Source organism: Paramacrobiotus metropolitanus, unplaced genomic scaffold, assembly GCF_019649055.1.
Source record: "Paramacrobiotus metropolitanus isolate TYO unplaced genomic scaffold, Prichtersi_v1.0 Parri_scaffold0000294, whole genome shotgun sequence".
NCBI classification, from domain to species: domain Eukaryota; kingdom Metazoa; phylum Tardigrada; class Eutardigrada; order Parachela; family Macrobiotidae; genus Paramacrobiotus; species Paramacrobiotus metropolitanus.
The window spans coordinates 26730-44902 of NW_026570514.1; the positions used below are offsets into that span (position 1 = coordinate 26730).

Here is an 18173-nt window from a genome sequence, read left to right on the forward strand (position 1 = left end):
CAATACTAGATACTGACAGTTTAACATAATGTCTCTCATCGCTCTTCCCTGTTTATAGAGATTTTGAAGGATTAAAATCACGGATACATTTTTATGATGTATCCCTTGCGTAAATAGCTTCGTACATCGCATATCCTTATTGATCACGTGTGACAAGTCGTCAATAATGAGCAGTGTGTGTTGATCAGTATTAAAGAAGTCATCATTGGCTAGTACTTCTTCTATGCCTTTAATAAATTCCACTTTTGGCTCTGCCTCTAGCAGTAAATCAAATCCTTTCTGGTATTCACCATAACAATATACAATGCGATCAGGCGGTCGGTCTATCATCTGCTCTCGATTTTTAATTAAATTAAAAACAAATTCACTTTTGCAGGACATGGTTGGACCACACACACAACAGCCAAAGCATGCCTTGAAACGTGGATCACTATCAAGTACAGAGTACATGTTTGCACATTAAACTAGCAGTTGCACGTACAAAAGCACTTTCACACGCATCCTATTGGTTGAAAACACTTAAGTGTCTACGTCCACCAATCCAAAGGCTGGGCTCCTCCCCATGTCAGGTCGTACACGCGGTCCACCCACGCCCGCCCTCGCATGGCCCTCACGTATCCGCAGAATGGATTAAGGTACACGTGCTTTTTCCAAGCATCCATCCCATCCTCCCAGTCGTCCGACAGAGTGCGCTCGCAGTGGAAACACGTTGCAAAGCATGTGGCCGAATATATGAACCCTGCCTCTGCCAACGAGCGCGACGCGTTAAGCCTGCAAGGATGATACCAGTTACTATACGTTGCCAATCGCGCCTCGTATGTGGCGTATTCAGAACAGCCAAAACTTTCCATGAAACTCATTTTTGTTTATTATTTAAAAATTAAAAGAAATCAAGGAAAATTACGGCTTTTATTTCGTTTGTTTCCGGTGGTACAGTGGCTAAGCGACACGGTGGCTAACCGACGCGGTAGCTAACCGACACAGTGGCTAACCGACACGGTGGCTAACGTACGCAGAAGGTTACCGACACAGTAGTCAACATTTCCAAGTTCAGTTTGTAATTATTTAAGTGAACAGTGAACGCCTAAGAAAGCAAAATGGCAAATTTACAGGGCATGATTCCCAGGCTGGACCTGGTCGAACGCATCGACAACCGCCTGGGAAAGTTTTGTATTGGTTTATTATGGCTAATGTTGATAGTTATTTTAATAACATTCATCTGCGTTGAAAATATTATGAAAGTTATCGCCCACCGCCCTGGGCTGTTGGACCTCTGCGTAAACGATACAGCATGCAATGCCACCGCCATCTACAACATTACCGGCTAACGTTTTGTGAACTCTTCCTCTGATTTATCCCGGTAGTCATGTCTGAAACAAAGCGGACTTGAGATCAACACAAGACTTTGGAACCCAAACCTTACATTGGCAATTCTCCTTCCAACCAGTGGGAGATGGGGCAGTCGCAAAATGGATTTAATGCTGTTGGTTGTCTGACTTTAATAGTTGTTAACTAATTTTATAATGTTAATGTACTGTAGTCTACACTGTGGTTTTTATTACCTAATGTAATTACTGTGGCAAAAAATGAATTAAAACTTCAAACGACAAGGTTTACTTTTATTCACTTCGGTACATATCCAAACGGTAGAGTACACCAATTCTCAACAATTCGGCGCTTGTCATAAGTCATTCGGAACTTCTTAGACATGTCGCGCTGCCGCAAAGTTAAACTGGGCTTATGGCGCTGTATAGAATCAGGATAATTAACATTCACTTTTTCCGAAGTGTCCAGCATCGACAACATGCGCTCAAAATTGATGAGTTCACTAGTAGCTCCATTGAGAGTAAAACCTTTAAGCTTAACGATGCAGACATCATCGTTAGTCCTGTACGCGTATGTTTTCGGACCCAGGCTAACGAATTCGGTAATGTACTGTCCGGGTTTCAGTTCGTCCGTAAGGTCACCCAAAAACTTGCCCGTTTCCGGCTTGGGCTGGTCGGGCCGGTCCAGGAAGATAATAGAGTCTGCAATACAACAGTGCAGTTGCGGATCATGTATAACGCGGCACGTCTTTGACTGACCTGTATCGAAGTATAACAGTCGGTCCTGGACCTGTTCCATGAATTGCAGTAAATGCAGCCGAGCCCAACAAGTTGTAAACCTGCGGTCAGTCAGAAACAGGGAAAGGTCACGGTCAAAACAAGAAAGGTCATGGCCAGAAACGTGCGAGGTCAATAGTACTTACGCAGCAAGTACCACATTCGTGCTAGGATTATCTTCAATGAAGCCTTCCTCTTTGGTGTACATGACCTGCAGGACTTCTTCTCCAAAAAGGTCCCACGAGTGGACATGGTACTGGCCGGACAGCAGCAGTTCGTAAAAACGGGCCGGGTCACTGACGTACTCCGTGGTCAACTTGTTGTTCTGCATACCCAAGCGGCCCCAAAAGCTGCAACAAAACATAAATATTCCTCATGTAGACAGAATCCTGTAACTAGATTACCTATTCAGCATCAGCTTGGCCAACGAGCGCAAACCGGGATTTTCCTGAATTTTCTCACGGTCCAAATGTATGCCTTCTTTGGCTTGGTATTCCTGGATGTATTGGGTCTTTTGGTCGGTCGTGACGTCCGCCGGCCTTCCACTAGCCTCGGTCTTGATCTTTAGGAATTTGTTGATGTATCCCTCAAAGAGACGGTCTTCGTGCTGGTCAAAGTGCCATACCTCATAGATTTCCGCGATGACGTAACCACGGTCCAGCGCTGCTTCGATTTCCGGCGTGCACCAAGTACCAGTCAGTGCGCGTTCGTCCGGCTCGTGCTCACAAGAGGCGTTGATGCGCTGGTCCGCACAGGTCCGACACAGGGGAAAGGTCAACTTGTCCTTGCTACGGTACGGAAGGATGGGCAAGTACAGGTCGTCGGGCGGCAGCACCTTGCAAGACATAAGGCCAAAGTAACTGCGCGGATCCGCAAAATCCTTGGTAATGATGATCGGATGTCCGGTGGGATACCGTTTGGTCTTGTTGACGAACGGATATTCGCTGCAGACATCGTAGTAACAGATCCGTTCATCCTCGACCACCTTGTGATGGAGCTTGACCGCGTTGGTGCGTCCACCGTAGAAGGCATCCCGCGGATTGATTCCGGCTTGAATGTTGACGGTGCGAACATAATCGTTGAATTCGGGGTCAGTGACGCGCATCCTGTCATACTCATGTTCCCATACCGACATTTACCTTGTATCCCATATCTTTAAAATACTGGTCGCGGTCCATGGTTTCCCGGTAAATGTCCGACATCTTTAGGCCGCGGTATGGATGCACGGTATTGCCGGCAAAGCACTGAGGACAGCCGTGGAACCAACAGCCGTGAAATTCGTAAACCGTATACGTCTGACACAAAATCCGTCCACAAAGTACGAGCCGATCTTGTGCTCTGAGCCGGTGACCTTTGACTGAATTTCGCACTGACCTTCGGCTTCCATCCACTGTAGCCAACGAAGGGCCTTGGCGGACTGTGGGCGGTTGCGTCCGAAGCCCTGGTTGGGAATCAGGCCGATCTGCTCCGGCTTCAACAGGAAGGTCCGCCAGTACACGCTGCAGACTCCGGCAATGGTGGCGGCCGAGACAAAAGGATTCAGGCCATCGCTAATGTCCGTGAAGAGCTGGACAAACTGCTGGCAACACTGACGCAATACCGTGACGTCATTCTGACAATACTGAACGAACTCTTTCCGAAAATCAAAAACTCCGCCCTTGGCCGCAAACTCCACCGTACCACCCGTCAAAATCCATCCGGTCCTTCATCTTCATACTGCCATAGCCGTACTCGTCCTTGGAAGGAAAAGGCACAACGCGGTTCCAGTTCTCGGGCCGATTGAATCGGTGGGGAAAGGTTCCTTGTTGGTATTCTCCAGTCCAAAGGTCGCCGGCCATTTGGACAAACTTTGCGGATTGTAGTTGTAGCTGTCACGGAAGTGGATGTTGTACGGTGCCGGGACGTCCAACAATAAAATCTTGCCGCCATTCATGATGACCTTTGGGACGATGCCATTACGCAGCAACCAGTTGAGGATAAAGTATCCGTCAAACCCCTATGAAAAGCAGTCGGCTATACCAGAGTGAATCTAAATGAATTGTCTGGACAGAATACCTTAAAATTGTGGGCAATGACGTAATAACCATGGTGGTCTTCCTGGAACAGGAATGCGCAAAGGTCATCGGTAACGTCCTGGCCAATATCGCTAGCAGAGTCCGGGAAAATCCATTCAACCCCCTCGTCATTCTGCACAACCTATTATAACACAGCATTTTGTAGTTACACTATGAAATATATGCAGCGTCAAAACATACCGCCAAGTTGGGCACAAGGTCGCCTGACGATGAAACATAAGTTTCAAAATCAAAATACAAAAACTTGGAGGCGCTGCATTTCGTCTTCCGGTCCAACGTAAACGGCTTGGGACGCATGTAGCAGCGATGATCAGCCGGTAGGTCAAACACACCGCATGTCTTGCATTTGGTCTCACCGCAACGATGGGGATTGTTCGGCTTTCGCCGGGCATTGGAGTAAATACATCGGCACTGGGCACACAGCCTCACGGTCGCACAGATAGCTTTACGTTGTCGATGCCGACCCTTTGCACTACCGACCTTGTGGTAATTAAAACAAACTTGCCCAGGAAAAAGTACGATTACAGTCCCCACAAACAATCGGATTAACTGCATCTCGCGGGCAATCAACACGAAGGCATAAAGAACAATAAGCACTACAACGGTGGTGGATGCGATTATCGTACCCTTCATACAGTCAAAACACCAGTAACTCTGCTTAAAAAACGCCGGCAACGATTTCAAAAGATCGAAATGACCATCATGATGCAGCAGAATTATGGTCTTCTTTGCTTATGACCTTTATGGACTATCGCGTTCGCATGATCAACACTAGCCACAATAATGCGATATTTCGTAAGAACTCTTTCGAACGCGGGATATCACTCAGACTGTACGGCCGCTCTGGTAAACCGGCTTCCTGGATAAGCTGTTTGGCTAACTTTGTAATCTTTCGCTTACCACGTCGCAGGCTTCGGAATAGCTTCTGGTCGTTGTCGGCTAAGGCTTTACCAATCATCAAGGCGCGCGCCATAAAGGTCATCGTTGCCGTCCACAACCACCACGGACTTCATCTTCTTCAATCGCCGCATCAGCAATGCAGGTACATCCTTGAGACAGCGACCCACAGGAATTTCCGTATGCTGGACAAAAATTTGGAAGGAATCATCAATGATGAATTCTTCATGACTATTCAAAACGCGCTGAATATCAGCCATCCAACGTTTTACACTGAGTTCAGACCGTAGCGTTAAAGACGTGTACAAAGGGCGATTAAAATGACGAGAATCTACACGTAGGCGCACCGCGTCATGGTCGCTTACACCAGTCAAAACAACAGACAAAATGTACTCAAGAATACACCAAATGGTTTGCGGAATATCACTGTGTGGAATATCCTTTAACTCGGAAACTTGAACATCAAAAGTGTTAAGATGAACACGAAACTTTCGAGAATATTTACGACCGATGCACCGAACGTCAACACTATCAGCTACGCTCGCACTACCACCCCACTGGGGCACGGGATCTTCATACTCCCAGTCATCTGCTGCTGCTAATAACGCGGCATCACGCAAAATATCATCATCTAACTGCATATTACCATCATCATCATCCCAATCACCATCCGCTATCAAGTCAGCCATATCAATATCTGATAATGTGTAATCCATTTTTAAAATTTATTTGCAACACTTTCAGAACAAAAAACACGCTAACTGAATTTTATTCAGAACAAGTGAGCATCAACTGAAATACTGATAGGAGCTAACGTACGCACTGCTGTTGCTAACCTACGCAGTGGCTAGGCTACACAATAGTTGACAGGAAAGTTCAACACCTGAAACTGCTGACGCACGTATTCAATGCTTGCAAAGCATGTAAAAGAACAATCAGAATACACAGGCATCAGTTCAATTAAAATGCTGTAGAAACTGGTAGCATGCAGTTCGGTTAACATGGAAAACAATTGGTCTTCCGTCGGTCCAACGATGTCCTTCGAGCGCGCAGCATGGACGGCTTCCATAGCCAGGTAAGCCCGGAAGTCGTTCCAAAACTCCTGCGGCAGCGCTAAAAAATGAAGAAATAATTTAGTTAGTTATTGCCGTTGAAGCCAATATAAAAATACATTGTACCATAAAAAATTAGATTCAGTGAACATTGAACGTGAAAATATAAACATCGAACTGAACAGAAATAAATTTTGATGAACACTGAACTTTAATGAACATTGAACTTTATGAACGTTGAACTGAACTTGTTGAACAATAAACTGAACTTGAATGAACTTGTGACCTTACGTTTGATCCCATGGGAGAATCCCGGGAAGAGCTGCGGGAGGAGCTCGTACCAGTTCTTGCCCCGGATGCGCTGGAGGGTAGTCTGGCTGATCTTGGGAGTGGCTACGCTGCGATGGTTGTCGCCCACGCGCGAAATCCGCAGCTGCAGGTGCTTGCCAGAGATCCAGGCGGCGTGCAATGTGAGAGAGAACTCTTTTCGAAACGACGGGCTGGCTAGCTCTCCCCTCTGGACAGGTGACAACGGACTGCGGCTCAGGGCTTCGCACTCGGCGGAGAGGAGAAAGCGCAGCACTGCACGCAGCTCGCCCATGGTGGTGGCACAGCCGGCCCTCTCCTTCCCACGGCAGGTATGCAAGGTCGCGAACTGCGGGATGCCATTCTCACGGGTGATTTTGACCGTCAACGCTCCGGCTTGCGCCAAAGTCACAGTATCCACGTTGGCGAACATCGAAACCGGGCCGCCAGGTCGGACTTGGAGGAACTCGTGAAGCGATGCTTGTTCACCGAGCGAAAGTGGGGATAGGTTCATCGGAGGCGCTGGGTCGAACGCTGGCACCAGTTGGCATGGCGGTTGAAACAGGGCGGTATTGTTGTCCGGCACATGGATAAGAACGGGAACAGGATCCTTCGGCGGCGGCGGGGAGATCGCCTCGTAATGAGGCAGGAACTGCTCTTTCTGTGTGTCGGGATCCACAAATCCCTCGCGTACTGCGGGAACTACACCAGCTTCCCGCAAAATCTCATCCACGATGTCAAATTCGGCGTTAAAGGACGCCAAACTATCGTGGAAATTACGGCCCCAGGCCTCCCAATCCATGGAGAAAGGTACTGACATTTTAGAATTAGTACAAACAATAAATCGTGCAAGTCAAATATTACAAGTTTGTAATAACAGAACTACAGTTAACACTAAAGATCGAATTCAGTGAATAAATCAGCAACTGATTTTGCAGGTTGCAACAATCGTATACGCTAGCAACTGGCTGGGTAGACTAGCAACAGATTGTGTAAGTTAGCTACGGAGCGTTGCTGTGGTAACGTTAAGATTGTATGCAAATACTTGTAAAAGTAAACTGAACTAATGTATGTGCGAGCACCTAATAATCCGTCAAACGTTAATTGACACCGCCGTCGACTGATTTTAATAATTTCATTCAACAATGCTAGAAAAATAACACAAGTAGCGGAAAAACAACAAACAAATTACATTTCCAAATCCGCAGAATCCTCGGAGCACGAGTTGCTCACATGATCCATTTCCCAATCCGGATCTACGAATAAAAAGAATTAAAAGCAAATTAAAAATAATTCAGCTCAAAAATCAAGTTTACCTTCTTCCAGCGCCTTGACGGCGGCTGCCATTTCTTCAGAATCTTGGTGGATTCTTCTTCGAATTCTAGTTAAAAAATATAACTGATAAATAAAAAGGAAACGAAAGACGATTAGATAGTAATTAATAACATTAATTAAAATAATTACCAGTATCGGAAACATATAATTCCGATTCCTCATCGCTGCTGGAATCCTCCTGGACGAGGTGTCCGGTAACCTCGATCTGGGTGCTGGGAAACAGCAGCTCCAATGCTTCCTGACAGGACGAGGAACGCGTAATCGGGTTAAACCCGACATCCAACAGCTCTAAAGGCAAGTTTCGGATCGGTCGGAAGTCATCCGCCGACTCAAACAGGTTGTCCGCAAGGTGAAGCTGCCGGAGGGAGTGACAGTCACGGAGGGCCTCCAAGGCCGATCCGGAAAGAGCGTTGCCCTCCAGGTACAGCGACTGCAGTGTCGCTTTACCGGGGAGATTGGCCAGCGATGTAAGGCCACACTTGGCCGCAGTGATGGATCTATAAATTTGCTTTTAATTTATTTACGTATTTTTTAAGTTTAAAATTTTTACCGAATTATTTGAGTTTTTTTAAAATTAATAATGTGAATAAAACTCACTGGATGTTGGTGAACTGGGCAAGCAATGGCGTTGCTGGGATTTCAAACATCTTAAAATGATCAAAATACAATGTGGACGTCGTCGGCGCCAGGGTCTGCAGGTATGCCTCCACCTGGGCGGTGGCATCTTGGAAATTAACGGCAGGAGCGGGATGGTCGGCGTTATTATCCATGGTAACACAATACAGCAATAAATGTAAAAGAGCAAAGTAAAATACGCGGAACGAAGCTAGTGAGATTGAATGTTGAATTTTGCTACAGCATCTTTATATTGCGAGTAAACGAGTACAAATTGTGTCGCTTAGCCACTAAACCAATAAGGATTTTCTAATTTATTAATATAATATTGATTTGTCGAATGCGGCGCTCTCCACAATAGCGTACTACGCCTATTCCATTTTAATTGAGCATTTACAGTTGTGGTGCACTACAGTAGTTGGTTAAGAATATTTTAGCACAGATCATAGGAAAATCGTTGCAGAGCAGACGCTCACATCCATCCGCTCTAGGAACACATGCTCTAATAACCATTAGACATGTCGATGCAAAAGGAAATACATACGGACGCTGAGAAAAAATTGCCTGATAGCAATAAAGTAGAAAAGCACAGAGGCACAAAGACGAGGAACGTATACGAAACCGGCTGTCCATAATCCCAGCATAAACTGCCGATCAACATTAACACACTTTCAGCAGCCCGGGCACTTTGTAATAGTACATCTATTGGGCAGCGCAACTGAATGGCCACATCTTCCAGAATCTTTTCTTCCATGCTAACACCCTTGCCGGAAGTCAGTGGCTGTACGCGGCAGACTTTTCGGCACTCTACCAGGTCCGCAGTAAACTCCTGAATCTCTTCCAGGACCGGCTGAGGATGATTGTGGAACAGCGCGAAATCAGTTTCATGGACAAACGACGTAATCATGGATGGGCGCGGCACACCGTTGAATGTCGATGAGGCATCACATGTGAAAGCGCCAAATCCTCAAAGATCAGCCATTATCCCATTGACATCTCGGGCGACCAGCAGGATTTGACAATGCAGTCGATTCCGTCGCACGTCTATCCCCATAATGCTGGACTTAAACATCCTCTTACGGCACGTGGAACGACGAAAATTTAGCTTCCATCGTAGCATGATCGTACATGCGGTTAAGAAGCCATAGACGCCGTGATTGATGTAATACATAAACATGATGGCTTCCTCATCCGATGTCTGTAAGGACAGATTAACGGAAATAGTCTACGGAGTTGTGATGGGTGTCCTGTAGTAGTTATACCGGTTGCGTATCGATCACACGCTTAGCGATAATGTGGACAGCCCACTTAAGTGCGGAAGGGCTTCGTGGCATCGGGGCACCACGGATCCATAAAATATCGGAAGATCTTGGACATGTGCTGCACCATCTCCTATTTCGTCAAACAATCTTTGTCGGTCCAGTGGTACACACCGCGAATCTCTTCACCCTGTTCAAAACATAAACGTATTTCCGGTTCACAAGGTGAAATACAAATTTGTAAGCCGGTAACAACTAACAACCGATTTTATACTCGTTTTCACCTCATTCGTTATTGATAATTCCGAAAATTATATAGTACACGATTTACTTCTAATAAATACGCTTAATACGCCTATCCAATTTTGATTATCCCCCTGTACTACTAATTATAGCTCCCCACGACTTCGGCGTTTACTGTAATTTTAGCGTAGCCAGGAGAAGCAACGCTTTAGCGATATCAGCGACCTGCGTAGGATAGCGACGCTCGTAATGGGACATGACAGCTGGCTTCCCGGTTCGCCTTTCCAACAGCTTCTCAAACAACACAGTCACCGTGCTCTCCGACAACTTCTCACCGGGTCCGTACAAAACAGGCACTCGCAAAATCACAGCATCTGCATAAAATGTCAGCGTCAAATCGACGTTCCTCTGCTGCGAAAATTATAGCTCATCTCTGTACAAAGTAGTACAGACGAAAGAAAGATACTTTTATACTGAAAACAAAAAATATATATGCGAGTACATACAGTACAGTAGGTGTAAAAAAACGAATAATACGAATATGCAAAACAAACAAAATTGAACAAAAAGCCGTGCAGGCACAAAAAGAACCAAGAACAACAAAAAAAACAGCCCTTTTAAAAGACCGACCAACAGCAAAAAAATACTAAAGCTATCAGTTTAACATCAATAAATAAAAAAGTTAGAACGGAATTAATCAGAAAATCGCCGTTAAACTTACCTGGATAAACTGAAACGGTAGCTCCTTCGCCGGCCAGTGTTCTTTCTCCGTACTTGTTAATGGGATGTGGGGTAGCGTCTTCCGTGTAAGGGGTGCATTACCGTCACAGACGTAGTCGTGCTGATGTAGAGGAGAAAAGCGCCCACTTTCTCTAACGCACACACATCACGCACCTGTGATGAATCGCATCAAACGAACGCAGATAACTGCATAGACATACTGGCACACTGGCTCAGATGCTGCGTGGACTGCACATTGAGCTGGAAGGTCTCGGCCGGCTGCTGATCCATGGCATCGAGACTGCGCTCCGCTACACAGACAATGACGTTCGGCTGCAAAACCCCAGCGTCGCACGTTTAATTCACCAACAGAACAGACAGTTCGCTCACACTCGTGAGAAGCAGTACGTTCACGGAGCAGACCTTCAAATCATCGATCCGCTTTTCGATGGCAATGGGATCGCAGAGATACCAGCCTTGACCAGATGGGGATGTCGATCAGCACTGGAAAAGGCCAGCCCGGTGCGTTGCCAACCCACCGCGATGAACGCTTCCAGAACGGCGCGACCCAGTAAACCGGAGGACATAGTGATGAGGACGCGCTTGCTGAAGTTAGTGGCCATCGCTTCAGCGAAGCAGACACTGCACACAAAGAAGTCCAAACGGCACGGAAAATAGAACTACTCGTAATACAAATGCACGTTTGCAGCAAACATCTGCAAAATTCTTGCTGCAGTCCTGTAAAATCATTACGACCGCAAAGTGTTTCGCGTTTACTTACAGTAATGCTTTCCAGTTACGTACATGCGGTGTGCGTGTGCGTGCGGTAGCTCATGCGACACGCTCAAATTCGTAGCAATTATTCTTTTCGAAAGCAGCCTTACTTATCGTTAATATGACTACAGAGACGTACCTAATCATATTTTGTGGACAAAGCTCAAAAAATTCACTAATGTACGCTGCATTAAAAATACATACACGGTACAACTAAAGTATTTGTGTTCTAATAAAAAGTTTGTTACTTCACCAACTACAATATAATAAGATTCATCATCTTTAAATCAGCTCGCGCTAACTGCGGTAACCAAATTCGCAAACCATTTAACTGGATTTCATGATTAACAAAAAACATAACCGCTTGCACACAACATAAGAATCTAATGATTCACTACGAAATTAAAGCCAGAAAACTATTTATCCATTTTTCCCCCAGATAATAGGGAAAACCACACTATTTGCAAATGGAAAGCACAAAACAATATCTTATGACAACTAAGGCGCGTTTCCTATCACACAAACCCAAAGTTCTAGGTTTTAATGGCTAAAAGCGGTTTGGCTTGCATGATGATCTGGGAAGAGTAATGCGGACTTGTAAAGAGTAAAGTTGTAAAATGCACGTGCTTGCTGGCGGCAGATGTGTATCATCACCCGACCGAATGGTCACCGACGAGAGCGGCGCGAACCCAGCTTCAATGACCGGCATGGCCGAACTTCCCGACCAGAAATACAACTGAAATAAATTAACGTGTTAACAACAAAAAGCTCGGGTAAAGAATTATCGCAGTATATTGAACTCGATGTGTACATGCGTGTGCATGAAGACTGCAAATTTTATACTGAAAATTTGACAAAATTTCCCTTTTATTTTTCTTTTAATTTCTATCACATAAAATGACTTTTCCAGCCTAACTGCTATTAAAAATTTAGGAATAATTAACAAGTGGTCTTACATTAATTTTCTTCCTCATCTGTGTCCATCGCGTCCTCTCCGTCACTGCCCAAGCCCGAATCGGCGTCACTTTCGGCGGCCGGTTCTTCTTCCGCCTGCTCTGGCATCCCGTCCTCGCCCTCTGGGGCATCCCACCATCCACCCGCCGGAGCCGGCTGACTATCATCCGCTCCCCATCCGCCAGCGTTCCCATTCATCGGCGCTTCCTCCACAACGACGGGTGGCCATTCCGGGCCCCAATCCTCCACAGCAGCCCCACCACCGAAGCCGGCCGCATTGACCGGCGCGGCCGCTTGCACCACATTCTGCATAGCAGCAGGCGCAGCAGGCGCAGCGTCAAGCTGCTCCTGCAAATCCAACTGAAAGTATTCGAGCTGCATAAGATCGTCCCGTCGGAAATATAGCAGCTCTATGACGCGGCGCTCAAAGTCGTCCTGCGGCACGAAGGGTTCCATTTTACCGTCGTGCGACGTTTTCAGGTTTTCTTAGGTTTTCTTAGGTTTCGAATTTCTTTAGACCAGTAACTATTTTGAGAAATCCAACAGGAAAAACACGAAGAACAGCGGTAAACAGAAACGCAGTATAAACAGAATTCAAGGATAAATACTCAGCCAGTTAATTTGTGACCGAGCTGTAACAAAGAGTCGTGCACCGGGCACGATTTTTTTCATTGTTTAACAGTTGCTCTACTTTTACCTCATGGCATTGGGTAAACGAATGCAAGCACACACCTACGACATTTTTAATTTTATTCTAATTGGTTCACAGTCAATTCCCGCCACTGAGTGCGAACAACAAATGTACGGCTTCAAGCCGACAATCATGGCATTCAGTAGAAATAACCGAGACTGACTTTTCTATAAATCCCACAAATTTTCCACAGCGTTCACATTTCAACTGGTTAACATTTTTCACATCAATAGCACGCGAAACTAACACTGCTTTTCCCTGCGGAAGTGGGGGCGTACTTGATCCAGTTGATGGAGGTATTGTAGAATTCCATGCAGGTTGAACTGCTGTCGCCGGTGCAGCCGCCATGGGGTTCGTAAGATTACGCTTCACCATAGGAACAACGGCTTTCAGGCGGGGCTCCCGCGGTTTTCTTTTTGGTGGGCAGTTACTGCGCTGATGGCGTGGAAGTGCTTGCTGAAGCATTTCGGTGCGGCAGTTCTCACAGGTCACGCGGTTCTTGTTATTATGAACTTCTTTGATATGGCGTTGCATATCATCTCTACGTGCAATAATTTTTCCACACTGTTTACAATGAAATTTAACCATGGTCACAAGTGTTAATTTTAAGGATACAAGTCGAAAATAGAAAATGCTGTTTTGAAATACGGTGATCTGGAAACTGAAGAAGAGCAAGAGTGGAATGTTTGCACTCGGTACCAGTGGTGCCGGGGTACGTTAGCCACTAGGCCAATTACGTAATTTTGAATTTTGAATTTTAATATTCTATTGTTGTGCTTGGGGGCGGGGCTTATCCGCAACCAGCCAATCACGATTTTTCTTTCCGAATTATCGAAATTATTTTTCCCACGCTGGAAATTCATTTTTTTAATTCGATTTTCTGTTTATTAATAGAATTATTAATTCTAATTTTTTAAAAAGTTGGCTGAAACAGCCGATCCTGCTGCTCGCATGGTTTCCGAAATGAATGGTTTCCGAAATGAATGGACACCATTTCAATACTGGGTCGAGCCGAAAACATCGTTTGTGAAAAACTGAGAAATTACTGATTTGCGGTACCTATGTTGTGACGTCCTTTCGCTATGCCGTTCCCAGAACTCCATACGCTTCAGCTACTGGTCATTAAGTACTCAACAGCGTTTGTGCCGCATAAGTGGGCCACAAAGCAGCTAACTTTGTCAAGGGACACAACGGCTTCCTTTCCCCCCTCTGCCCCATATCTCAGTTCGGCGTGCAAGAAGAGGAGGAATCTTTCCATGGATGGATCATATTTTTGTAACCACATGAATTTCTCGTAAGTCCACTTCGACCACCTCAAGATTGGCTGTCGTGCAAGCGGGAAAAATTAAGTCATACTTTACTTTTTTGTGGGCATTGGTGCATGTTTACTCCAACGACTGACTCGAGATGGCCTTCGGTTCTTTCTTGTACTTTTTAGGCACTGAGCAGGAGCACAATACGCCACAAAAGCACCGCGTTTTCACAAGTTTTTACGTCAACGATGATCGCTTAAAAATTTTGTGTGGTAATGGGGAATCCGTTTTTAACTCTATGGATGGGGCCGATTAATTGGATGGAAGTTTTTCGTTGTCAAGCTTATTCGGTGGAACTGCGGAAGTAGCGAAGCGTTGTACTTGCAACTGAACTCGCCGGTCTACAAGTAGGGCATTCCATAATATAAGCAATGTTATTTGCATACTGGTAAGTATTTTAATGTTAAAATGCTAACGTTCTGCGCCAAAAATCTGACCATTGTCTCTCTAATGTTAACTTCGGTTTTACTAGTTCATTCTTGACCACCGCTTTGATGCTGTAATGGAGGATCCTGGATACGTAATTTACCGGTTCTTATTTTTCAGCTCCTCAAATGCACATTGTTGTATTCTGGATAGCTAATGTGCACAGTTCAGAGTCTTCAGGCTTTTTCAGTGGCTCCGTACTATTTTGGCATACAGTAGTTCAAAACAGTTACTGAGTTACCAGCTTATCGTGCAGGCTCCCCATATACTGTAGAACCTATTTAAAGACATTCGAACGTACGAGCTAATAACTTTCATTCCTAACATAGACACAGAAAACTATTTTTTTTTATTTCATTAAAAGCGGTACCATCACAGTTTTAGAAATAGTTAATCATAAATCTTTTTTATGATTAACTCATAAACCATAAACTCATAAACTCATAGATTAACTCATAAACCATCTAGCGGCGCCATGACATTTGGGCCACCTGACATTTGGGCTACCTGACACTTGGGCCACCGAACATTTGGGCCACCAGTACTTTCAAAAACAGGAGAACGTAATAAAACATTCCGATACTAATGATAGCTTCTTTATTCTTACTGCACGTAAAAAATTAAATATTGGCTTATTAATAAAAGTTCTGCAACTTGCAGCATTAACAACGTACGAGTAAGTACAGTGCACAAGATTCGCTTGCAGCATTAACAACGTACGAGTAAGTACAGTGCACAAGATTCGAAAACAAGCGTGCATTAATATTATGGAGTGTTTGTAGGCATATAAGCGGATACACATGGGCTGCATGGGTTCGCTCATTGCACTCTGTAGCAGCACATTAAAGTAAATCGAACTCATGCACTGACGATGTGAGCAGTTGCCGTTAAATTTACTCCGCATCCTTCTGCTTATCAAACATCTTCCTGATCAGATTTCTGTTTGAATAAAATTTCAATTAATACATGGCGCTAAAAACCTAAGAAAGCTGAGAAACATAAAAATACAGGGAAAGAAAAGAGTTACAATAGACCGTAATGCCGGTGGCCCAAGTGTCAGGTGGCCAAAATGTCAGGTGGCCCAAATGTCAGGTGGCCCAAGTGGCAGGACACCATCATGATTAACTCATAAATCATAAACCATTACATCTTTTTTCGAAACAGCGGCATAGTGAAACATGCATGTGCCAAAATGACGAAATTTTCCTGTATCGAAATGTTCGGACACGGTCACCTGCAAGTTACCCGCAGACGGAAACAGATCGTAGCAGTCTCGCATCACATTGTTGCCTGGGAACGTTAGTTACAGGCTCACAGCCAACTGCCTCACAGCTCTAGCATGTGAAGTAGCATACATTAGTACTTACTGTACACAACAAATCGTAGCAGTCTCGCATGTTCGGAATCGTCTCGTCCCCGCGGTTCAAGTAAGTATATAGGTACTTAGTAGCCTATTTCAGATTGCACGGTTTGTGTAAGTTTCGGCTCCGGTTCCATATGGAACCTTCGGTTCCGGGTTGTTTTACGTCCGTTCGCGACGTTAGCAGCTGTAACCTAGTGTCGTGCGGTGACGCGTAAAAACTATCTGCCTTACGCGGATGCTTGCAACGCTCAGAAACATGAGTGAATGGCAGGCCAGCGTATGCTGCCCATGGATCTTTTTTGAGCACTCAGACCGCCGACCGTTAGCAGGGTGGTCACGTCCTCGCGCGCACTCGACTCGATTAATTTTTTTGTTGCCGTACGTGACCAAAGTGTAATAGCACAAAGATCTGAAGCAGTTTTCATCCAGCCAACGTACTGCTTATCTGATGCCGTGCGAGTCTATGTACGGAGCCTCTACCGTATGCAATCTGAAATAGGCTAGTAAGTTTGGGCAGTTTATTGATAAACGACGGCAGAGTACAAATCAATAAACATTTACAAGTTAACCAAACAATGAAAAAAGCTTAATTATCACAACAGAAAGAGTTCAAGAAACTTTTCAACTCCATCCATTGTTCCTAAAACCGAAGCCGCGTTTCCCCGCTGAATCTCCAATGACAGTCGCTGCCGGAGAAACTCATGGGATCGAGCCTCTCCGGTTTGATTATATAAACGTTTCCCGATTTCCTTGATAATGGCCGTAGCTGACGGTCCCCATGGGCCCATTGTTTCGAAGGCAATGGCTGCGAAAATGTATCGCCCAATCAGATACGAGTACAAATTAGTTTTCCTTTCTTCTGCTTGTAACGCGGCCGATCCGGCAGTCGAGGATGTGGACCTGATATGGGAAGCAGCGACCGTGTCGACACAAGTGACATCCCACGCCAGGCACATGCCCCCCTGCCAAGCAAACGTAGTACAGCCGTCTGGACGTCGTTCGCTCGTGTGGGAGGTGCCGCGCGGTTCCAGTTTAGAGGGGAAGCCGGCTGAAACGAGGGCGCGGCATACAATGTTATTGAGCCCACCATGGCGAGGGAGCCTGCCGGCAGAGAATGTGCAGGATAGGCCGTGGTGTGCATATTTGTCAACTGGCTTGTGACACTTCATACAGTCATGTGGCTCACAGATAACTGCGCCAAGACGGAGGCCGACCGAAATCTTCAGCGTGTCATCGTCGAGTAAATTCCCAATGTGGGCAGAGGACAGTGCGTTCAGCCAAATGCCTGCTTCCGGCCGTGACTGGGCAAGTAAGCGCGCTTTATTAATTTCATCGTCGCGATACACATCCAGCAAGGTAGACAAAGATACGTTGCATAGCGGTAAATCCCAGGTTTTCTGCAATTTCCGGAAGTTAGATTCGGGCAATTCTACTTGACGAGCGTTTAGCTTCCACAGGTTTAGAGCCTCCGTGACGTTCACAGCCGGCCGTGCGGGTAACAGACGCTAGTAAGTTACTCTTACACGATATTATTAATCAGTATATTTTGTAATTAAAATATTCAAAATCGAAGTTCTCAATATTGTACCGTTTAATTGCTTTGTGCAATAATTATTGTATGCGGACATTTAGATTTATATGTACAGCTGTACAAGTATTCGCTTGTGTTGACGCTCTGTAGACATATCGTCCATTCTTTTCATCTCGGAACAAGATGGATATTACTAAACTATTCAGCGAGAGAACCAGGGACATGATGAATAAATATGCCACAGCGATAGGGGCTACCCCCGAGGAGGTATTGGGAGCATTTCTGGGAGCGATGCAGCCCCTTGTCAGCCAATCCACAGTCAAGGTAAAAGAACGTGTTTATGATGATGTTCCGTTCGTTTCTTTGGTACTTCTAAGTTATTTATACTAACATTGTAGTTTATTCGTTAAAAATTTTGGGGTATTGCGAGTTTTGAATTTAGATTAAATAGAAAAACAACAACCGCAATTTTCCTATGTACAAGTACCGCAATTATATATAAAGACTACCTGGTTTT

At 45.3% G+C, this 18173-nt stretch overlaps 3 protein-coding genes across 3 annotated transcripts; all 3 read right to left on the bottom strand.

Annotated features, from left to right (window-relative positions):
• Positions 1–527: 527 nt before the first annotated feature.
• On the bottom strand, positions 528–5159 carry LOC129601886 (uncharacterized). The gene is made up of 11 exons (XM_055500812.1): positions 5078–5159; positions 4358–4380; positions 4158–4298; positions 3820–4098; positions 3403–3690; positions 3267–3346; positions 2507–3208; positions 2260–2452; positions 2085–2115; positions 1658–2027; positions 528–771 (listed from the first exon to the last, which is right to left on the bottom strand). The coding sequence occupies exons 1-11, from the start codon at positions 5157–5159 to the stop codon at positions 528–530; spliced, it is 2433 nt and encodes an 810-aa protein (XP_055356787.1).
• Positions 5160–7661: 2502 nt separating this feature from the next.
• Positions 7662–8537, bottom strand: LOC129601888 (acidic leucine-rich nuclear phosphoprotein 32 family member B-like). Its single transcript, XM_055500814.1, has 4 exons — positions 8365–8537; positions 7897–8264; positions 7749–7813; positions 7662–7688 (listed from the first exon to the last, which is right to left on the bottom strand). The coding sequence occupies exons 1-4, from the start codon at positions 8535–8537 to the stop codon at positions 7662–7664; spliced, it is 633 nt and encodes a 210-aa protein (XP_055356789.1).
• Positions 8538–9774: 1237 nt separating this feature from the next.
• LOC129601889 (methionine adenosyltransferase 2 subunit beta-like) lies at positions 9775–11227 on the bottom strand. The gene is made up of 4 exons (XM_055500815.1): positions 11144–11227; positions 10826–10937; positions 10110–10258; positions 9775–9831 (listed from the first exon to the last, which is right to left on the bottom strand). Exons 1-4 carry the CDS (start codon positions 11225–11227, stop codon positions 9775–9777), a joined length of 402 nt encoding a protein of 133 aa, XP_055356790.1.
• Between the last annotated feature and the right edge of the window lie 6946 nt (positions 11228–18173).

What these genes read in the sequence shown, in the direction of transcription:
- LOC129601886 (XM_055500812.1), bottom strand. Translation starts at nt 5,159, where the DNA reads ATGACCTTTATGGCGCGCGCCTTGATGATTGGTAAAGCCTTAGCCGAC. An exon ending in ATAATCCTAGCACGAATGTG is followed by an intron (nt 2,116 to 2,259) that starts GTACTTGCTGCG and finishes TTCATGGAACAG; the next exon opens with GTCCAGGACCGACTGTTATA. An exon ending in CGCCGAATTGTTGAGAATTG is followed by an intron (nt 772 to 1,657) that starts GTGTACTCTACC and finishes TCATCCTTGCAG; the next exon opens with GCTTAACGCGTCGCGCTCGT.
- LOC129601888 (XM_055500814.1), bottom strand. Translation starts at nt 8,537, where the DNA reads ATGGATAATAACGCCGACCATCCCGCTCCTGCCGTTAATTTCCAAGAT. An exon ending in ATTATATGTTTCCGATACTG is followed by an intron (nt 7,814 to 7,896) that starts GTAATTATTTTA and finishes TTTTTTAACTAG; the next exon opens with AATTCGAAGAAGAATCCACC. An exon ending in CGTCAAGGCGCTGGAAGAAG is followed by an intron (nt 7,689 to 7,748) that starts GTAAACTTGATT and finishes TTTTATTCGTAG; the next exon opens with ATCCGGATTGGGAAATGGAT.
- LOC129601889 (XM_055500815.1), bottom strand. Translation starts at nt 11,227, where the DNA reads ATGGCCACTAACTTCAGCAAGCGCGTCCTCATCACTATGTCCTCCGGT. An exon ending in GCATCTGAGCCAGTGTGCCA is followed by an intron (nt 10,259 to 10,825) that starts GTATGTCTATGC and finishes CATTTTATGCAG; the next exon opens with ATGCTGTGATTTTGCGAGTG. An exon ending in AGCGTCGCTATCCTACGCAG is followed by an intron (nt 9,832 to 10,109) that starts GTCGCTGATATC and finishes TGTTTTGAACAG; the next exon opens with GGTGAAGAGATTCGCGGTGT.